Raw genomic sequence first — 21,143 nt, forward strand, 5'->3', positions numbered from 1 at the left:
CTTCTGAATTCCTAAAACTTCTAAAAAGCCTTTCAAAATTTTTTTGTTGGCAAAACCTGTTCTGACCTCAACTCCATGCCGAAAAAAGTTTGAGTTGCTTATGTATTCCACTTGGAGTGTATATTAATGCATCTCACGGTGTGTGTGTGGGTGGGGGGGGCTTTTAACACATTGGATTAAGGCAGGAGATACTGCTGGGATTGTAATCTTACATACAGTGTGTATATACCAGTAACTTCCCTGAAGTGTGAATAGTTATGTGTTCTGATCCACGTGTCCTCAAAAGTTTCAGGTACGAAATGGTGGACCTGTATAATATAGTATTTAACTTTGGAGCCCGACTGCCTGGGTTCAGATCCAGACTGTGTCAGCCCACTAGTTGGGAGTTAGCCTCTCTACCCTTCAGGTTACTCACCTGTGAGGATGGTAATAGTACCCACCCTCCTAGAGTTGGCACAGAATCACCTGGATTTATGTTAAGTGAAGCACTTAGCACAGTGCTGCTGAAAGATGTTTTTCCCCCACAACTGTTCAATCACGCAAATATTAGTATCCCCAGTTTTAAAATGAGGGATCACAATTCAGGAAAGATAACTGTGCAGTCAAAACCTTCTCACCCATGTAGTTCTAAGGGGATGGGTTGTCTGGTGTGCTTACCCATCAAAGTCCATGTTTTTTTAAGTTCTTTTTTTTTTAGTTTAGTACCCCTAGGAATTCTGCTTTCTATATGTAATATGTACCTGGTGTTTCCCTAGAAATTTCACTGAAACACTGACACTGTGGGAAGATGAGGCTTGTTCTGTTGCTGTTGTTGTCGGAGCCAGAGGTGGGGCTTGATCTCACGACCCTAAGATCAAGACCTGAGCTGAGATCAAGAGTCAGAGGCTTAACCCACTGAGCCACCCAGGCACCCCAAGATGAGGCTTGTTTTTGTCCACTGGCTTTGAGTAGTCTGGCACGCAGCTAATGGGCCCTGAGGATCCAGTTTTGAGGCCAAAGGACCAGTGACTTCGCCTTGAAGGTGGGGAAGTCCCTTTCCCATCTTGCAACCCTCCCACCTGCCCCTAGAGCGGACTCTAGGTTCCCGGGAGGCGAGACCACGCCTTTTCCGGCCTTGGCCCCACCCCTTCCTCCAGAAAAAGCCCCGCCTTCCGCGCGCAATGCCCCCTGGATCCTCCGCACGTACCATCGGCGTCCCTGTGAGGCTGACCGGTGGAGCCCACCGGTGCGGCGCCGGCCTGGCTCAGCGCTACTCAGTTTGAGCTCGTTCTCCAAGTGTGGGCTCCCGCGGCTCCCAGAGTGGCCTTCCGGGGACTTTGAGGGTCTCCCGTGGCCAGCTGTCCTTTTGCGCGCTCCCGCCAGACCGGGCAAGTGGCACGGTCCGGGGCGGTGCCTGCGGCGGCCGAGGGACGCGGAGCAGGTGAGCCGCGGGGCCGCGGGAGCGGTGGCGGTCTAGCCGGCTGCCCGGGTGGAGTCCGGACCGGGGACTAGGGGTCCGGGTCTCGTGCCCCCTCTGGGCCCGTCGGCCGGCCGGGCCGCGGCGGCTCCCTCAGCGAGGGTCCCTCCCTCGTCAAGGAACTAGCATCACCGAGGACGGACTGCGACCGAGCCCCTGCCCACCCCCAGCCTCCCGAGAGAGCGCGCCCTGACCGCAGGACTGAGGGGCTCCCGGCCCCTTCGCGGCAGGACTCGCAGGTGCACTTCCCGGCCCGGGAGGGACTGACTGTGGACAGAGCACCTCCGCCTCCCCGCGCTGCTGGCTGCGGGGGGTGTCGGATGCAGACGCCCCGACCCCGAGAGAGACGCTGTAACCCGTGAGCGTGGCTGGTACCAGAACGCGCGCACACACCCCTAACTGGCTCACGCGCTGTCCAAGGTTGGCAGGCCCCGAACTCCCTAAGGTCCCTTTCCAGCTTGGGAGGCCGGAACTCAGGGCCTTCCCTGCTCCTGACCAGCGCCACCGAGGCTGAGGTTTCACATCTCCTGGCAGCTCCCTCAGAGGGCGACGGTCTTCAGCGCCTGGCCCAAGGAGACACAGGGGCTGCCTATGGCTAGCGTGGGTGGGACCTGGCTCTGACGTTTTCTTTGCAGGACTCTCCAGCCTCACCATGGACCCAGAGTGCTCCCAACTCCTCCCAGCTCTCTGTGCGGTTCTGGCAGACCCCAGGCAGCCCATGGTAGATGACACCTGTTTGGAGAAGCTGCTGGACTGGTTTAAAACCATAGCTGAAGCTGGTAAGGGGGAGGGTGCTGCTGTTGACTGTCTCCTGGAGACCAGAGGGTGCCTGTGCTGGGGAAGAGGTGACCCTCTGTTTCCCTTCCTTCACATCCTAGAGAGCCCCTCTGGCCAATTGGGGACACATCAAGTTGAAACCTGAGGGAATGAGCAGGGGACAGTTATATCTTGAGGTTCTGATCTTCTCCCAGCCCTGATTCAGGCCCCCTCTTGTTCAGTTCACACTAGGTAACTGCAAAAGGAACTTAACTTTGTTGTTACTGTTGCATTTACTTGTTTATTTCAAGAAACCACTTTTTGTTATTTTGAAACTAATACGTATTCTTTAGATGAAACTTGAACAACACAAAGGAGTAAAGAGGAAAATTAAACCACCATCAACTTTTTAATTTCTTCTCAGTCCCTTTTCCTAACACATCATAAAGCTGTTTTTCTTTTATCTTTATCCTTTTTTTAAAGATTTTTATTTATTTATTTATTTATTTTTAAAAGATTTATTTTTTATTTAACAGAGAGAGAGACAGAGAGAGAGGTAACAAGTAGATGGAGAGGCAGGCAGAGAGAGAGAGGGAAGCAGGCTCCCAGCTGAGCAGAGAGCCTGATGCGGGACTCGATCCCGGGACCCTGAGATCATGACCTGAGCCGAAGGCAGTGGCTTAACCCACTGAGCCACTCAGGTGCCCAATTTTTATTTATTTGACAGAGATCACAGGTAGGCAGAGAGGCAGGCAGAGAGAAGGGTGGGGAAGCAAGGCTCCCCACTGAGCAGTGCCAGGACCCTGAGATCACAACCCTAGCAGAAGGCACAGGTTTTAACCCACTGAGTCACCCAGGTGCCCCAAAGCTGCGTTTTTCTTATAAAAATGAAGTCACACCATAAACATAACATCGTGTCTTGCTCTTTCTCTGTTACCGTTACAGTGGGAGTTTTCTGTGTAGAACGTGTTGATTTTATCAACTTTGTTCATTCGTTGTGTGATTGGACCGTATTTTATATAACCACAGCCCTCTCATTAGGTGTTTGTGTTTCTGATGCTTCTTATTATAAATAACTCGGCTTTCTTCCTGTGGAAATCTTTTCATGTCGACTGTTGATCTCTTCATGGTTGATCTTTTAGCTGGCAGTGGCCTTAGGACAGAGCCCGTGTCAATAATTTCTCCTCTTCATTTGGTGTATCCTGCTCTTTCCCCCTCTTTGGAGTTGAGCATCTCAGTATCTCCTTTTTAATACACGCACGAAGGGCTGCATACGTCTTTGGAAGCTTAGTCCTGCACGTTTTACTGCAAGGGGCTTCTGTCGTTTGTCTTCGGGTATATTGTACTATCGTGGTGGGTATTCTTCCCTCACGCACAAGGGATTTGAAAGGGTATCTTTTAGATTCACAGTGAGGGGTTTTCTTCAGTCTTCTTATCCTTGACTTCTAACTTGTTTCATTGGACTTGGAAAACACGCCTATTTTGATTTCTCTGTACCCATCAGGGTTTTTATCATGGTGGAGCCCACAGACAATTTTCCACAGATGCTCTGTAGACGTCAGAGCTACTGCGCTTCTTGTATTTGTAGAGTCCTCAGCTGTGGCCTAGTTTGTCGTCAGATTTTAAAAATTCCTTTCAGACAGGTTTCTCGGAGATGTAATTCACATACCACGGACCTGACGCATAGTGTACAGATGGTTGGTTTTCAGTGAGTTCACACCCAGGGCGGTACGAGCATTGGCACAGTGTGATTCTGCAGCCCCGGTCCCCCCCTTCTAGGAAGCGGGGTGCGTCCGCAGTTCACCTCTCCCCCGGCTGGCCTGGGCTCTGTCCGCCTTGGCGCTCCACAGGATGGCTCTTTATTCGGCTGTCCGTGGCGCAGGCCCACTGTGTTCTTGCTCGTCACTTTGCTGGATTGTTTTTGAGGTGGGAAAACCCTACCCTGAGATAGTGGATTCAACAGTTTTTCTCTGAAATTCCGTTCTGTGTTTTCCTGTACGGATCTCGAAGCTAGCTTAGGTCCTTGCAGGTGCAGGCGGTTCCACCTTTGAATAGCGACGTTCTCCCGAAGGCACCCATCACACTTTTCTGCTTTCATGTCCAGTTTGTCGCCGTTCCTCTTGCTGCCGCCGTGCCCTGACCACTGTGCCCCCAGCCCTCCCCGGAAGTGTCATCCTGCTTCCCCGATTCTGGCAAACGCTGCGTGGCTAGATTGTTCTCATTTTTTTTTTTCTTTTAAAGATTTTATTTATTTGACAGAGATCACAAGTAGGCAAAGAGGCAGGCAGAGAGAGAGGAGGAAGTAGGCCGCCCCCTGAGCAGAGAGCCCGATGCGGGGCTCGATCCCAGGACCCTGAGATCATGACCTGAGCTGAAGGCAGAGGCTTAACCCACTGAGCCACCCAGGCGCCCCTGGATTGTCCTCATTTTAATAAGAGCAACTCTTTAATAGACAATCTGCTTCATTTGTCAAACTAAATGTTCTGTTTGAACCTGTGTTCTTTTGCATTTTTTTTTTTTTAGCACTTCCCATGCCTTGTCTTTGTTCCTTTTTCCTCCTTTTCTGGCCTCCGTTGGATTGATAAAACTTTTGTTTTTAAAATTTTTTCATTTTCTGGTTTTGAAGTTATGCCTTCCGCTTATGTTCTTTAGTGGTTACGTTCACACACAAACTGGATTTAAAAAGTCGAAAGTTAAAATAAAGTCAGAGGTTAACTAGAATCTCTGTCCGTCCCATTAACACGAGGATCTCAGGGCACTTTACCTCCAGCCCAGCACAATCTTCCGTGTTACCATTTTCTAGAATTTTGATTCTGTCTTGTTTTAAAACCCATCAAAAGTTGTTTTGTTTGTAAAGTTAATGCCTTTTAAAGATTTTCTTTATTTGACAGAGACAGAGATCACAAGTAGGCAGAGAGAGAGGAAGGGATGCAGGCTCCCCGCTGAGCAGAGAGCCCGATGCAGGGCTCGATCCCAGGACCATGAGATCATGACCTGAGCCGAAGGCAGAGGCTTTAACCCACTGAGCCACCCAGGTGCCCAAGTTGATGCCTTTTAGATTCACCCGCATGGTTATTGGTTTCTCGGATTCCTGCTTTCTCTTCTTCACTCTGGTCTTTTTCCTTCTCACTGAACCACAGTCAGTGGTGGTTGTGTCTGCAAGGGCCTCTCAAAGGGAAACCCTCCCAGCCTGCGCCCCACATTTCCCTTGGCCCACCTGGGTGCCTTTGGACAGCAGCATCGTGGAGTACAGACATCTCCGGTGCCCGTCTGGAAAAGGATGGCTGTTCCATTGTACTTCTTGTGAGCAGTAGTCTCAGTGTAAGAAAAAGCATCCATCTGAGGGGGAAGGTGGTCTCCTACTTTAATTTGCATTTCTTGTTTGTAATCAGCAGCAACAGAAGGCCTGTTCTGGTGTGCTGGGCCCTTGTGTTTCCTATCCTGTCCCTTACCTGATGTGGGGGTGATGCCTTTCTAGTTTGCACCCTCCTATTGAGTTCAGGTCGTGACTCCTTTTTGGTTGTTGCAAATATCTTCTCCTGTGGGATTGCTAAATCTAACAGTGGGAGAGATAGAGGTCTGGAAAATGCCATAAGAATGGTCCTTTAGGGACGCCTGGGTGGCTCAGTTGGTTAAGCAGCTGCCTTCGGCTCAGGTCATGATCCCAGCGTCCTGGGATCGAGTCCCACATCGGGCTCCTTGCTCAGCAGGGAGCCTGCTTCTCCCTCTGCCTCTGCCTGCCGTTCTGTCTGCCTGTGCTCACTCTCTCCCCCTCTCTCTCTCTGATGGATGAATAAAATCTTTAAAAAAAAAAAAAAAAGAATGGTCCTTTAGGGGAAGGGCTGGCTGGCTCATCCGGAGAGTGTGCAACTCTTGACCTCGGGGATACGAGTTTGAGCCCCACTTTGGGTGTAGAGATTACTTAAATAAATAAAACTTAAAGCACTTGGGTGGTTCAGTCGGTTAAGCATCAGACTCTTGATTTTGGTTCAGATCATGATGTCAGGGTTATGGATCAAGCAGTCATGCTGTGTGCTCAGAGGGGAATCTGCTTCGGATTCTCTCTCCCTCTGCTCCTCCCCCTACTCATTGCTGTGTGTGCGCATGTGCATTCTCTCTCTCTCTCTCGAATAGATAAACTGTATTAAAAAAAAAACAAAACAAAGAATGGTCCTTTAGGGCAAGCTGCATCACGGTGTCTCGGTAACCATCTCTCTGGCTGGGCCTGCCCCCAGGGTCCAGTCTCCTGTTGTTGCAGGAGAACCCCTGCCTCGTGGAGCTGCTGTGCCATGTGCTGAAGCCCCAGGACCTGAGTTCCAGAGTCCTGTCCTTCTCACTCCGCCTCACGGGGGTGTTTGCAGCCCAGGAAGATTGCTTCCAGTATCTTCAGGTGAGCCTGGGTCCTGCGACCTCAGTGTCCCGTCTTTGCCCTGTGCTGCCCCGTGCTGTGACTCGTAGCACCAGGTTTTTATTCCTGAGGGGGATCCTTCTTTGAAAAGCTGGCCCAGAATGATGTTGGGGTAAAAGGGTCAGATGTTTGGAATCAGAGCTGGGGTTGACTCAGCTCTGACACTTGGCCCGCGGCGTGCACTTGCCCAACATCATGAACCCTCTGAGCCTTGGTTTCTTCCTGTGACAGAGAGGAGGGCTGTGCGTGTCACAAGGCTTAACCAAGACCACCGCTCTCACACTTGGTCCTGTTGGGTGAATGAATGAGTGACTCACAAGAATTTCTATGTAGTATTAAGGCATAGAGCTTAGAGAGCCCCCAGAGCCGTGCATCTTACAGTTCTACACACCCTTCCATGGGCACAGCTGGGTTGGTTAGGCCTGATGGGAGCCTGATGGGAGGCTGTCTGGCCTGTGATGGCATCTCTGGGCACCTCGGAGCCTCCCCAGCTCATGGGAGGGCACATCAGCTCTCTCTGACCCAATGTGCCCAAGGCCCCAGGAAGGCCATGCTGTGATGTGGCTGCTTGAAGAGAAGACAGTAGTGGGGAGGGAGGTGTCCCCTCAGTAGCTTTGGGATGCCACTCGTGGGCGCTCCTCAGTCCAGCTGTGTGTGTTCTCCAGAGGCGCAGCTTGCTGTGGACCCAGGGTGTTCTCTGGCCGCACCGAAGTGTGTCTTGGGGCATAAGTCTGTGCTGGCTGTGCTCGCGTGACACACATGATCACACACACACACCTGTGGTGCCTTCCAGTTTGTGAAGCTCTTCGGGGTTTGCAGAAGCCCTTTCATTTCATCCTGGCAGCGTGGCCAGTCAGCAGACCAGTGGTCTTCATTTTGCAGATGAGGATACGGGGAGGCCTAACGTAGGAGCCCCACAGAAGTGGCAGCGCTCACACTAAACCTTCAGGAGTCTGCCGCTGGCTCCCTCAGGGCCCAGGGGCCTGGGCCGGGGATGGGCTCTCAGCTGCGGGGAGAGGCTGCTCTCCCCACTCTGGAGCCCGCAGCACCGGGTGGCCTTCTGTTTCCTTCCCAGCTACCCCTGCACAGACTCCTGGGATGTCTTAAGCCCCACGGGCTCCTCATCAGCCAGCTGTACTTGACAGTGTCCAGGCAGGGCACATGCAGATGGACGAAGCTAGGCAATGGGCCGAGCCTCTGTGTCCCGCCCTCCCCCACTGGCGAGGGGCCCTCACTTTGGGACGGTCCCGCTTCAAGACAACGGCTCCCACAAGGTGCCTTCCCTGTGAGCCACCAGTGGTGGCACCCCTTCAGGGGCCCGTGGCTGCTGTAGAATTAGACTCTTGTCTGTGAGCAGTTGGCATCTGTCTCTGCGGTCTCGCTGTCCCAGATCCTGGAGTCGGAGATGATCAGAGGGGCTCCTTATAGCTTGAGGGTCAGGCCGTAGCTGAACAGGATGCCCTGGGGCGTGGCCGGGCAGGCAGAGGCTCTGACCGCCATTGGTTTGGCACAGGAAGGCTTAGAGTGAATGACTGCACCAGCCAGCAGTGCCTTCAGTAAGAGGCAGCATCGGGTTTCCCATATGCTGTGTGGAAACTCAGCAGTGAATGAGAATGTCACACACCGGCAGCAAATGTAGGACAACGCGAGATAGTCCTGTGGGCATCCACAGCCAGTGGAGCTTGGGTGGGGGGAATTAACCACTGCCAGCTTGAGTGTGGGGGGGGGGGTGTCAGCTTTGTGAGGGCAGTGGGCTCATAGCCGGGTCGTAAAGGATTTGAACAGGTGCGAGGAGTGGGGCGGGCGAACACAACAGGTGTGCTGGGGTACCGGAGTGGGGGATACCTGGAGGAGGGTGGGTGCCCTGGTGGACCTTACCTGCCCAGCTCAGGAGTTCGATAGGCCGTGGAGACCGTCGGGGTGCTGGAGCACAATGTCCTGGTCAGAGTTGGACTTTCAGAGGTGAAACTTATGGTGCTCTTTTGGGGGGAGGATTTCTGAAGTAAACAACTGACAGGGTTGATGAACTTTGATTTATAACCTAGTTCTCCTCCCAAAGCTGTCCCCTGGTGGGCAGACGTGATCTTGCCGGGGCCGCTGGGGCTGGTACTGGTGGTCACCTGCCACTTCTCAGAAGCCTGTGTTGGCAGCGAGTGAGAACGTCCCAGTGAAGTGCCTTGATCCCCAAACAACAGCAAAACCGTCTCTGATCTGCTGTTCTCCTAGAAACAGGCCCAGGTCACCTCTTACTTCTCTGCTTCCCAGCAGGGGGAATTGCTACCCAGGCTCTTTGGGGAGGCAGGCCCCCTGGGGGGAGCCGCCTGGACTGCCCCCACCATCCGCAGCGGCTGGATCCAGGGTCTGCGCTCCCTGGCGCAGCATCCCAGTGCCCTGCACTTCCTGGCGGACTGCGGTGAGTCCCCTGCCTGCTCCGCCCTCGGCCGGTGGCCTTGCCGCACCCGTGCAACCCTGCTGATGACATCACAGCACCTTGCTGGGCCACGTTTGCACGTCTGTGGAAGTGGCTGTGATGTCACGGGGCTGCTGTGAGGAGCATACGGGGTCATGGGTGGGGAGCGGGGGGGCTGGAGGCCCCTCAAGGTCACTGCGGTGTCCTTAGCTTGCAGGACAGACCCAGCAGTTGGGGTGACTTGGAAATTAATAGGATCTAAAGGCTCCTCGCAGGGGTCTAGGACAGCCGCCCTGGGAGCTCTTCCACTCCGGTGCCCGGCCGCTGAGCAGATGGGAGGCAGGGCCGAGCAAGCCACTTGGCGCTGTTACCATATCTGCCCTCTCCCTAGGGTTCTGTCCCAGCTGAACCCCATTTTCTTCTCTCCCCGCCCTGTCCCCAACCCCAGGTGCCGTTGACACCATCTTCTCCCTGCAGGGAGATTCCAGCCTGTTTGTGGCCTCGGCAGCTGGGCAGCTCCTGGTGCACATTCTGAGCTTGTCTATGCGAGGCCCGGCCGAGGGGCCCCCTGGCCTGCAGGCTGATGATTGGCCGCCATGTGCCCAGAAGATCGTGGGTCACATTGAAGAGTCTCTGCGCTCCACGGCCACCCCGCAGATCACACAGGCTCTGAACGTCCTGACCACGACGTTCAGTCACTGCCACGACCCTTGGACACAAGTTCTGTGGGTGCAGCTGCATCCGCTTGTGGCCGCTCTGCTGCAGAAGGACCCCGTGCCAGCTGCACACTCGCTTGTGGATCTCCTTCTCAGTGTGGCCCGGTCAGTTCCTCTGTGGTGCAGCCGGGGTGCGCAGGCATTGGGGGTACTGTTTCCCTTGGGAAGTCTTAGGGTACCTCTTATACCTGGGGCCACAACTCGTGGGCTCCGCCAAGGCACACAGGGGACAGGGGATGCCGGAGGGGTTCTGGAAGGCCACATGCCTAGGAAGGACTCTGTCTCTGCTGGATGTACTGGCAGCACGCGGGCTTCAGTGGGCAGGACTGAGAACTGACTTTCTTTCTGGGCTTCTCTGCAGTTCTCCTGGGCTGAGTTCTTCTAGTTGCGGCCTGTGGGAGACTCTGGCTCAGACTCTGAGCCAGCTGAGCCCCACGCAAGCAGGGCTGTTGGCATTAGGGATCCTGAAACTGCAGGACTGGTAAGGATTGGGGTTTATTTTGTGTGAGGACAGACAGGGAGGTCTCGGGCATGGGCCCCATGGTCAAGGAGCTTTTGGGGAGTTCCTGAAACCAGAGAAGGGTCAGAGGCGGCCAGCAGGGTGTGGCTGGGCCATACTTGGGTCATTGCCAAGGCTTTGCTGGAGGCTGTGGCCTCTGCATGTTGTAGAGACAGAAGAACATTTTCAAACAAAAGCTTTATAGGTTCCCCAGAGATGAAACAGAGTCTTGGGCTGCTCTGGTCAGAGCAGGGCTAGATTTGTGTCCAGGATCTGCTTGCTCAGCTGCCCTCTGAGCCCCTCCCCAGTGGCCTTAGCATGCTGTACACATTGCTGGTGTGGGTTCTAGGGGCCCTGGGTAGGCAGGAGTGGCTAGAGAGCCTCCCACAGGGAGAGGGAAGGAGGCAGGGGTCCAAAAGAAAGAGGGAGTCTTTCCAGGATTCTGGACAGATGAGCGGTGGTCACGTTGGCCCATGTTGCAGGTGAAGGTCGCCACAGGGCCTGGGAGGACAGTATAGCCTGGCTCTGGGCCCCAGCTCTCCAGATGTTCAGGGAGAGGAATTGGTCTGAAGGGGGAGGACCAGGCAGCCAGCTTGGAGGGAGAATTCTGTGCTGGCTTAGCCTTCCACCTGACCCTGAGCCCAAGACACAGGAGATGAAGCCCCAGGAATGCTCCTGGGAGCTGAGCCTCCTGTCCCCCTGGCCCTTAGCAGACACTGTCCATTGGAGCAGGTGTGGCCCGTCCTTTTAGGGTCTGTTTCTGGGGCTTGGGGAGGTGTTCTAGCAGCTTCCTCGGAGTCCCACGCTGGCGGCCTGTGTGCCAGTGGCCTGAGTGCTGGGCATGGTGCTTGCAAGAAGGCTGTTCCTCAAGAGGGTGTCTGGATACGACTTGCTGAGGATGTCCCAGGACAGCTGGCTCAGCCCAGGGCCAAGAAGGGTGCTCACCGTGTCCTCTGTGCTTAGTCCACAGGCACTGAGGGCGCAGGCCTTTGCTGTCCTCCTCCAGCCTCTGGCCTGTGTCCTCCAAGCCACGGCTCAGGGCCCCGGACCCTCAGGTATGCTGCTTCCTCAGGGTGGGCAGGTGCAGGAGGGCAGGCCGCTGGGGTCCGGAGCTCGTCCTTGGTGGTGGGGCAGGCCAGTGGGCGACAGGGTACCCCGCTGGCTGCTCCCACTGAGAATGCAGGGTCCTAGGTAGGGGATGTTGCCCTGGGCCTGTCTGCTGCTTGTCTCCTGTCCCAGCTGTGGGATGAATGGGGCAGTGTCACCCCCAGTGGGTGGTATCTGAGGTGGCCCCAGAGCAAGCTGGGCCTGTGCCACATGGCAGTTCCCGGCCCACGATAGGCCCACCAGCTGTTGCCTGGATGTGTCCCAGGTTTGTGACCAGGGTGGTGGTAGAGTGGTGGCTTCCTCTGTTGTGACTCGTCTTGCTTCTGCTGCATGGTGTGTCAGCGAAGGGGACCCGAAGGGGACCCGCTTGTGCCTGGGAGCCCTGCGTTGAGTGTAGGGACCAGTATGCTGAGCAGCAGGACCAGCCCAGGAACAGGTTGTGGGAAGGACTGGGCTCAACAGCTCATGAGCCCTGTAGACAGGATCAGAACCCGGGTCTGGCCACCCCCTGTCACCCTGGGCACGTCCCCTGCTGGGAGCCTCTGGTGCTGGTCTCCTGCATGCAGCGGTAGCCCCGAGGCCTGCAGGGGCGTGTGGGAGGCCCGCTGACAGGGTGCTGCCTCTGGCTGGGCCCGCAGGCCTGCTGGACAGTACCGCGGCTGACTCTGTGACGGCTGACATGCTCCTGCCCTCCAAGGCAGCCTGTGTGGGTCTTCTGTGCCAGACCCTGGCCCACCTGGAGCTGCTGCTGCCCCTGGTGAGTGCAGCCTGGGCCCGTGTCTGTGGCAGCAGCGGGACGCGGGGCCTGTGCTGACCCCTCCCTCTCCCCCAGCCCCAGCGCCCCTGCCCCTGGCCTCAGGCGCCCCTGCTGGGGGCCGCGGTGACCCTGTTGCAGCTGTGCAGGGGTTCTGGGAGCCCTGCCTCCGATGCGGGGCGCCAGCTCTGCGCGCTCCTGCTGGGCTGTGTGCGGGTCCAGCGGGCGGCCCTCGATTTCCTGGGGACGCTGTCTCAGGAGACAGGTAAGCCAGAGCGCCCCACGGGCCCCGCTTGCCTGCTGCTCTGCTGTGCTGGGATCACCATCCTCCACGCGTCCTCTCTGAGGCAGGGTGGGATTCGGCCGGCCCACGGGTTCTGTCCCCTGCTTTCCACGGATTGACGCACTCTCACGCTTGGGAGGTCCCTGGAGGGGAAGGTTGGGTGCTTCCTCCATGTCTGTCTCAGGCCCCCCAGAGTTGGTGACGCAGGTGTTTGCTGTCCTTCTGGAATATCTCAGGAGCCCAGACTCCAGCCCCACGGTACAGGCACGGGGTGCAGGGGGAGGGTGGGGAGGAGGGGCGAGATGTGTGGGGAGCACCTTGCAGGCCTCTCAGAGCAGGGTCTGCTACAGGGCCAGTGGCTTCTTTTTTCTAGATTTATTGGGAGAGAAAACAGGGAGGGGGCAGAGGGAGGGGGAGACAGTGCCAAGCAGTCCCTGTGCTGAGCGTGGAGCTCCGTCTCAAGACCCTGGGATCGCGACCTGAGCCAGAACCCAGAGTCCGACACTTAGCTGACTGAACCCTGCAGACGCCCCCAGAGTCACTTCAGAGTGAGGGGCAGGCGCCGGCACAGGGTTTGACACCAGGCCCAGCGGTGGGGAGGACTGAGCTCTGGGCGGGCTGAGCCGTGGGGAGCAGGGAATTAATTCCCCAGGAGAGTGGGGACTGCGGCCAGCCGGGCCCTGCCCTTGGGGTCCAAACTACTTGTCAGCGTTTTCTGCAAACATAGTCCTCATGGTGCCCACGGTGGCTGGGCTCTGGCGGGTGCAGTGAGAGCGCCCCCTGCCATCAGGCTGGCAGTTGGAGGTGGGGACAGCAGGCTTGGTGGCTTCCTGGGCTTCTGAGGAAAGGGGGCCTGCAGAATTTGTCCAGTGCAAGAGGGGGGCGTCCTGATGGGAGCGGCCTCCTCCTCCTGTCTTGGGCCCCGGAATGCCAGCTCTGCTGCTGCCCAGGGCTCCTGCCTCATAAAAACGAAACCCGCTGTTGCCCTCTCCCTGCCCCTGGGGCCCCATCTCATGTCCCAGAGCAGGGGTAGGAGTACGGGATAGGCAGACCAGGACAGGCAGGCCAGCTGCTGCCTCATTGCCCCTGGCCCTGCAGCCCTGCTTTGCCTGCTCCAGGTTCTGAAGAAGGCCTTCCAGGCCACGTTCAGGTGGCTCCTGAGTTCCCCCAGGACCCCCAGCTGCTCGGACCTGGATTCCCACACCCTGCTATTCCTAAGAGGTAATCTGGGCCCTCCCCAGGTAAAGCGAGGGCGTTGCGGGGTGAGCGGTTGGGGGCAGGGCGGGCCTGGCCTGGGCCCCTCTGAGCGGCCCCTCCTGCCCCAGAGCTGCTCCCTGTGCTGCAGAAGCGTCTGTGCAGCCCCTGCTGGGAGGTGAGGGACTCCGGCCTCGAGTTCCTGACCCAGATGACCAGACGTTGGGGAGGTGAGTGCTGGGTGGGAGGGGGCCCAGGCTCAGCCCGCTGGCTATCTCTTGTCGGCTTCGGGAAGCAGAGCACCATGGCTGCCCTTGGAGAAGCGAGGGAGGAGGCTGCAGGCTCTGGCCTTAGTCACAGCCACCTATGGCCACTTGGACCCCCAGGGCAGGCCGGCTTCAGACATGCACTCCTCGCTTCGGAGGTACCCAGGCTCACCGAGCAGCTCCTGCGAGACCCTGAGAGTTACGTCCGAGCCAGCGCAGTGACTGCCATGGGGCAGCTCTCCAGCCAGGGGCTGTGTGTCCCCCCCACCGGCCCTGAGCACCCAGGGAGCCAGCAGGTAGGAGGCGGTGGGTCCCCAGGGAGCTGTCTTGATGCGCAGGGCCCAGTGGGTTGGCTGCCCAGTGTCGGGCAGTCTGGGTCCAGGGCTCTGTCACATACGTTCGCTGAATCTCTGGCTCTTCTTCCAAGCATGCTGTCACTTGATACGCGAGCAAATGGGGGCTGAGGGGAAAAGCAGGTTTCACCCCGCACCTGGTGGCGGGGGTCGTCATCGGGTGGGGGTTCTATGCCCGTCGTTGGGAGCCTGCCTTCCCCTGTCCCCTCCCACTGCCTCTTGCTCTGTCCTCCAGAAGAGCCTGCTCGGGGAGCTTCTGCACATCCTGTCCACAGACTCGGAGGGATTCCCACGGAGGGCCGTCATGCAGGTCTTCACCCAGTGGCTGAGGGATAGCCATGCCGACGTGGTCGGGGACACGGAACAGTTTGTGGCCGGCGTGCTCCAGGTGGCCGGCCAGGATCTGGACTGGGAGGTCCGGGCCCAGGGCCTGGAGCTGGCGCTGGTGTTCCTGGAGCAGACGCTGGGCCCGCCCCGCTCCCACTGTCCCTATGCCGTGACCCCGCCTGTGGCAGCCCCCGCCGGCCCGCTGACCCAGGCCCTGCAGTCACTCTGCCGAGTGCGGCTCTTTGAGTTCGCCTTCCGTGCCTTGTTTGACTGTGACCGACCCGTGGCTCAGAAGTCCTGTGATCTGCTCCTCCTCCTGAGGGCCAAGACGGCTTCCTCCAGCAGCCTGCAGGAGCCCAGGAGCAGCCCCGACGTGGCTTCCGTGGAGGCCGCCCTGCAGAGGTGGCGGGCGGGCGATCAGGCCCAGCCCCTGGGGGACCTGGAGCCCGAGGTCGTGCTGGCCGTGCTGAGGTCGATGGACCTGGAGGGCCTTCGGGGGGCATTGGCCGAGAGTAGCGACCACGTGGAGAAGAGCCCTCAGTCGCTCTTGCAGGACATGCTGGCCACGGTGGGCATCCTGGGGGAGAATGAGGCCGACTGCTACTGAGGCAGCCCCAGGCTGACGTGCCCAGGCCCCCCGCCCCTGTGCCTTGGGACCCTGTTGTCCTGAGAGCGCTGGCCAGTCTGGTGGTGTGAGGGATCTTTGGGGAGACCGGAACCAGGTGGGACCAGCTAGTTTGACGAGTCTGTCTTGATGTATGTGATGAAGGAAAGTGGCTTATTTTTTACCCAAAATAAATGGTGTTTGGCAGTGCCGCTGAGTTAGCCTGTGTTAGACTGCCCTGGGGGGTAGGTTCCGGGCCTGGTGGGGCTTGGAGAAATATCTGCATAAGGATTTCTCTGCTGAACAGCCACGTGCTTCATGGGTGTGTGTTGGGGCGTCTCCACTTGGACCCACTGTACCCCAGGGATGCCTAGACGTCAGCCAACAGCTCAGGCTGGAGCATGTCCGGCCCTGGATTCCAGCCCCCTGTGATTGTGACCCCGGGTTGGACCAAGGCCAGGCCTCCAGCCTCTGAACCCCCAAGATCACCATATACTCGTAGTGACTGACAGCTTGCTGTGTCAGCCGGCCGGGCAGGGAGAGCTGCTGGTAGCGTGGCAGGGAGTCGGGACCCGGGCTGGTGCCCAGGGGCTGTACGGCTACACCGGGGCCAGCTCTGCCGCCTCCAGGTCATGGGACCTTGGGCACGTCTCTACCTCTAGGAACCCATTTTCTCATCTGTGAAATGGAGAATCCCCTTTGCCTCCCACAGATAAGTGTCCTGGAGTTCTGAAGCAGCTGGCCTGGTCAAGAAAGAACTCCCAAGAGAAATTTAGAAACGTTTTTAATGAAAAGAAAGTAAAAATACAACTTATGGCAGTTTGTGGGATGAAGCAGAGTGCTCAGAGGGAAGGTTACAGCCTTGAGCGCAGAGATTAGGAAATGAGCGTCTCAGATCAATAGGTTCTACCTTTGATGAGTAGAAAAAGAACAGAATAAATCTAAAGCAGAAAGAAAAGAGGAGTCAAAATTGGAGCCGAGATCAGTGAAATTGAAACCAGGAAAGGAGTAGAGGAAATCACCTAAGCCAAAAGCTGATCCTTTGTAGAGATCAGTAAGAGGAATTGAAAAGAGAGGATATGCAAGGGACTAACCCCCGAAATCAAAGTGGGGCGCTCACTGCAGGTGCCGCAGACACGGGACACCCGCCCGGAATAACGGTAACGGGGTCCTGCGAGCGGGTTCGTGCCACAGACTTGACCTCGATGAGACGGGTCGATCCCTTGAAAGACACAATCTGCCAAAACTCACCCAGAAAGAAACGGAGGATTTCCGTAGGCCTGTTTCTGATAAGGAAACGGAGTCAGTAGTTCATAGCTTTCCGAAACCGAGCAGGGGGCCCGGGATGGGTGCGCTGGTGAGCTTAGCAGACACTCGGAGGAAAGGAGCGCCAGAATGCTTGTCTGGTGAGGCATCATCGCCTGACTCCCAAGTTCCACAGAGGCTCCAGGAAAGCGCAGGAAACCTGGATGCGGTGAGCAGAGGCGGCAGGTGTCAAAGCACTAGCACTTCGAATCCCATGATGTAGGAAAACAGCGCCACTGCTGCCGCCACCTGGTGGGACCCATCCCGGGCATGCAAGGCTGGGTTAGCCTTTGAAAACTAATGTAAGCTGTGCTGCCCACAGGCTAAAGGAGAAAATTCAGATGCAGAGAAAACATCTATAACCGCTGCCCTGTCCTCCCCCAGATGAAGGCCCCAGAGACTTCTGGAGGGAGAGAGAGATGTGCGGACAGCAAGGTCAGCTGCTCTGTGGGAAGCCACTGCAGCCGTCCCGGGCAGGCTTTGCAGTCACGGTGCAGGCCCAATGCTTTCCACCTGCCCACGACGGGGGTCAAGTCCTGGCTTTGCCACTCACAGGTTGCCGTGTCCTGGGTGGCACCCTGCTTCCCCTGAGTTCTGTGTGGGCCGCCCCGGAGTGCGGAGAGCCGGCGGGGACAACATGGTGTGTCGCTCACAGCGAGGAGGGGTGGATGTGTTAGTTTCTTGCCTTGCTCCTTCCTCTTTAACTGTTGTGTCCCCAAGGTCACATGGATTGGCCTGCTCTCCTGCTCTGCCCACCTCCTTCCACTGGCTTCACACACCACCCTCACGCTTCTGCCCAGGCTTCTCTCTGAGCCCTGGACCTGCATGTCCCCGCCCACGGGGTCAGCTGCCCTGGGACAGGGAGAGGACACCGTACACATCCTAACACTTCCCTGTGTCTGCTGCCTCTCTGTGGGTTCCTGCAGCCACTTCCTCACGGGTCTCCTTCCACTGGCCTTCCCTCCCTCCAATCTGTTCTCTCTGGCTGCAGAGTGAGCTGTCTAAACCTGGCCATTGTCCCTTCCCTGCCCAGAACCGGCCATGGCTCCCCATTTCCAGCAGGCTGCACACAAGGCCTTTTGGGCCAGGCGCCCGTCAGGCTGTCCTGCACGATCTCTCACAGAGCCCTGCCTTATTCCCCTGGAGAATCACCCACAGGAGACTACGGGAGTCATGGGCGGTGGCTAGATCTCTGGGCCTCTCCTTTTCAGCTTCAGCAGGTGGTCTGCGGGGGGCCCAGGAGCCTGCATGGACAGCCAGCACTGCAGGAGAGGCGGGTGATGACCATCCCTGTCTCGCTTAGTCCTAAGATGTCATCCTGTGCCTGTCCTTCTGAGGGTACACTGACACCAAGACTCTAAGCAGACAACTGTTTTCTGCCAGCACGTGGCAGTCCACTGAGCACGTTCCACAGTCCCCGTCTCCTGCTGCCACGGCCGAGAGCTCCCTGTCCATCTCACTGCTGTCTTTTCTCTGTGACTTCTCTTAGCACTTGTCTCCTTGTCTTTGGTTTTCTGCAATTTTACTATCATGTAGGTGAGGGGTTTTTGTTGTTGTTGTTGTTTTTTGTTTTGTTTTGTTTTAATTCTTGGGATTCACTGGGATTCTTGAATCTAGATTTTCTTCCATTAGTTCTGGCAAATTCTCACCTGCCGTTTTGGATGTTGTCCCTGCTCCGTATTATCTCTCACTTTGCCTAGAACGCCAGTAAATACCTGTGATCTCACTTTTCCCTTCGCATATCCTGTCTTTTTTGATTTCTCTGTGTTCCGTTCTCTCTGTGCTTTTTGGAAAATCTGTCATCACTTCATAGAGCTTCTGCTGTGTGCTGGTACTTTCAAGCTTGCCTTTTTGTCTTTGAACACAGCAAGCTCCATTGTTTTATGGCCTGGGTCTACCTACACTAGTCGTAGTGACACTAGCGGCTTATCCCGCACCTTAAGGGGGCACGGCTGAAATACAGGTTCCCTTGCTGCCCACAGAGCGTTTCTGTTCTCGGCGGCTTTCCTCCCGATGGTGAAAAGGGACCCAGGCCCCTCTGTTCTGGTGCCTTATGACCAGCCCACAGCTCCTAAGGCTCCTGTGGGTTTGGGTCCTGCCAGGCATTCAGAAAAGAGAGAGGAACATGAAGGATCAAACAGGAGTGGCTTCGTGGGCTGGGCGTGGAAGGTCCACGTCCCCACGCATGTTCCCTGGCCCGGCTTCAGTCCCGTGGTCATGCCCAACAGCGCCGCACTCTGGGGAGCATGGCGGTGGGGGGAGAGTGACTGGGCCAGCCAGCTGGGATCTGCCACAAGGTGGGACAATCCCAGGATCCAAGTCTGTCTCCGTGCCTGCCTGTGGCTCCTCGTTTCCACCCGTTGTTGGCCGCTAACCGTGTGCTCGTCCCTGGTTCTCCAACACCTGGAGGCCTAGGGTGAAGGGGAAATTTTCTAGGGAGGAGCTCAGTGGGGACCGCCCCCAACCCACACTCACAGCTCGAACCTGGGAGCCCTACCCACGTACCATGGCCCTGGGTCTGAGGTCACTGTGGGTGCAGCTCCCTGGGGTTCCCAGCAGGATCGGGGGGCAGGTGTGATTCTGACCCATCCCCACCCGAAGAGCGCAGTCGTCAGGTTTTCAAGTTTAGAGCGAGAACTGGCTCTGACTTCTGCCCTCTGACCCCACTGTGGGAGTCACGGGTCGTGGGCCCTTGGAGAGGAAAACTCAGAGAATGAAAGCTCTGATCCAGCCGGATCCTGTGGCCATGGCCTCAGGCATGTCCTCCACTCTCTTCCACCTGGGAGCTGGGAGGAATAAAGCCTTCCTCTGTGTGCCGTGGGCTCCTGGGAGGCAGCGGGCTGGCCCCTGGTAGGTCTGGGTCCTGCCCACACACTCTGGGCTGGTCCTTAGCAGCCTGGGGGTGGGGGGCATTTAGGGCTCTCACCATGTGCTGACTGTGGGAGATTGGCAACTGCTGGTTGGGGCCCTGGGGAAGGGGTGTATCAGTTAGCTCCTGCTGTGTAACAAGCTCTCTAGCCAGTGACTTGGAACGATAACGTTTGATTGTGTCTAAAGGGCCTGGGGGGTGCCCCCCAAGCATTGCTGCTTCTCTAGGCTTGCTCTCCTGCATCTGGGCTCCGCCAGTGAGTTGGCTGGGGGCTAACTGTTCCCAGGTGGTCTCAACGGGAATGGCCCAGGCCCCCTGTGCTCTGGAACCTTCCAGCAGGCCAGCCCGGGCTTGCTCTCATGTGATCCCTCCAGCTCACAGAGAGCAGGGCCAGGCACACACCTCCCCGGGGACCTGAGCTCCGCACTGCCACAGTGTCTCGTCCGTCACCCTTACTGGCACAACCATGTCACGAGACAGGCTCAGATTCAAGGTGGGATATGGGCTCCACCTCCCGACAGGAGTTTCTGCAAAGGGCACACGGGTGATTCAGGGAGGGCTGGAGAATTGGGGTGGCTTTGGGGTTGATCTTCCACAGAGGGGGAGCCCTGAACCCTTGCCCCCTTGAGCTGGCCTCCAGAGGGTAGGGGGAGACTGGGCCTTGGTGCTCCCAGAGCTGCTCACCTGCCTGGGATGCGTCTTCAGCGGGCCAGTGGGAACAATAGTCCAGCCTCAGGACACCACACCAAGTCCTTTGGGAGCCAGGCCCATGCCCAGGTGCTGCATGGGAGATTTGTTGAAGGACTGAGTGACCAAAGTCAGCCCGCAGTATGTAGCAAGAGGAAAATCTGTGTGCAAGCCTGGTTCAGGGTTTGGGGGGGCTGTCTCCACAGCGAACCACACCCCCCCTTGCCTGCCTGGGAGCCTGAGGGCAGAGACCTTGAGCCTCGTCCCCTCTGTGGAGACAGTCTTCCCTGCACTCGTCTGTTCCCGTCAGAGCCAAGATGTGTCGCCATGGAAACTGCTTGGCAAACACGCCAGCAGGCAGAGGCGGCAAACAGCAGCTTGGGCGCCTGTTGCAGTGAGGGTGGCGGGGATGGCATGAGCGAGCGGCAGCCCGGCAGCGCGTGTGTGACCTGTGTGTGGGGGGAGGGCAGTGAGGGCTCGGGCGAAGCTGCCCGCAGGTGGGCGCGGCCGGGCGTGCCCTGTGCACGTGTGCGGATGGAGGCTGGTGTGTCCGAGCCCGTGCGCTGGGCGTGCCACGTGCGGACCGGCCATGTGCAGGGGCGGGGCTGATGGGCCACAAGGCTCGGCCGCGCACCCGCCTGGTCTGAGTGCTTCGTAGGACACGGACGGGAGCGCGACAGAGGTGGCCTGGGCGTCCCAGCCCACAGCGCGCCATTCCGCGCCGAGGACCACCACTGAACCAGGTGAGGCGCGTGTGAGGAGGGCTCCTGGGAAGAAGTCGCGCTCGGGCTCTGGTGGAGTGGGCGTCGCCCTGCCAAGGGGGGCCTGGGGGCTCCCAGTGGAAGGTGCTGCCCTGCAAGGGCCTGGACGTGGGCTGGGAGGGAAGGAGGCAGCCTGGAGCAGGCGGGGAGGGCACCTGCACGGGGACGGGCTCCGTCCCAGTTTGGGAACCCCAGGTGAGGGCTGCGGGATGCCTTCTAGGCAGAGGGACCCCAGAGGCAGAAAGAGGGTAGCGTCTGGGACACACAGAGCACGTGTGGGACATGGCGGGCCGAGGGGCTCCAGGGGGAAGCCTGGACTTCGAGAGCAAGGGGACTTCTTCAGAGGCCTCTGTGGGGCACGTGGCCTAGAGGGGGCTGCGGGGAGGCC

The 21,143-nt window shown here is 57.7% G+C and overlaps 2 protein-coding genes and 1 long non-coding RNA gene across 18 annotated transcripts in view; 2 read left to right on the forward strand and 1 right to left on the reverse strand.

Moving 5' to 3' along the window:
• The first annotated feature begins 1,134 nt into the window (after positions 1–1,134).
• BRAT1 (BRCA1 associated ATM activator 1) lies at positions 1,135–15,343 on the forward strand. 16 transcript variants are annotated; one of them, XM_082714158.1, is made up of 14 exons: positions 1,135–1,420; positions 2,092–2,235; positions 6,448–6,602; positions 8,886–9,033; positions 9,479–9,851; positions 10,108–10,227; positions 11,209–11,300; positions 11,991–12,109; positions 12,185–12,371; positions 12,574–12,647; positions 13,508–13,610; positions 13,715–13,813; positions 13,970–14,145; positions 14,438–15,343. In XM_082714158.1, exons 2-14 carry the CDS (start codon positions 2,109–2,111, stop codon positions 15,134–15,136), a joined length of 2,472 nt encoding a protein of 823 aa, XP_082570284.1. In that variant the 5' UTR covers positions 1,135–1,420; positions 2,092–2,108; the 3' UTR covers positions 15,137–15,343. The 16 variants fall into 16 exon arrangements, with proteins under 16 accessions (XP_082570284.1, XP_082570296.1, XP_082570285.1 ...); XM_082714170.1 differs by having other exon boundaries at positions 14,441–15,343; XM_082714168.1 differs by having other exon boundaries at positions 1,163–1,420; positions 8,889–9,033.
• A 2,452-nt stretch (positions 15,344–17,795) lies between these two features.
• Positions 17,796–20,293, reverse strand: LOC309854735. Its single transcript, XR_014306394.1, has 2 exons — positions 19,992–20,293; positions 17,796–18,849 (listed from the first exon to the last, which is right to left on the reverse strand). It is a non-coding gene; the product is annotated as an uncharacterized lncRNA (long non-coding RNA).
• A 73-nt stretch (positions 20,294–20,366) lies between these two features.
• Positions 20,367–21,143, forward strand: part of AMZ1 (archaelysin family metallopeptidase 1) — a 30,286-nt gene continuing 29,509 nt past the window's right edge. The window contains exon 1 of the mRNA XM_082714229.1: positions 20,367–20,737. The gene's annotated coding sequence lies outside the window, so the exon portion shown is untranslated. The remainder of the gene's footprint in view (positions 20,738–21,143) is intronic.

Source organism: Mustela nivalis (assembly GCF_964662115.1).
Source record: "Mustela nivalis genome assembly, chromosome: 19".
NCBI classification, from domain to species: domain Eukaryota; kingdom Metazoa; phylum Chordata; class Mammalia; order Carnivora; family Mustelidae; genus Mustela; species Mustela nivalis.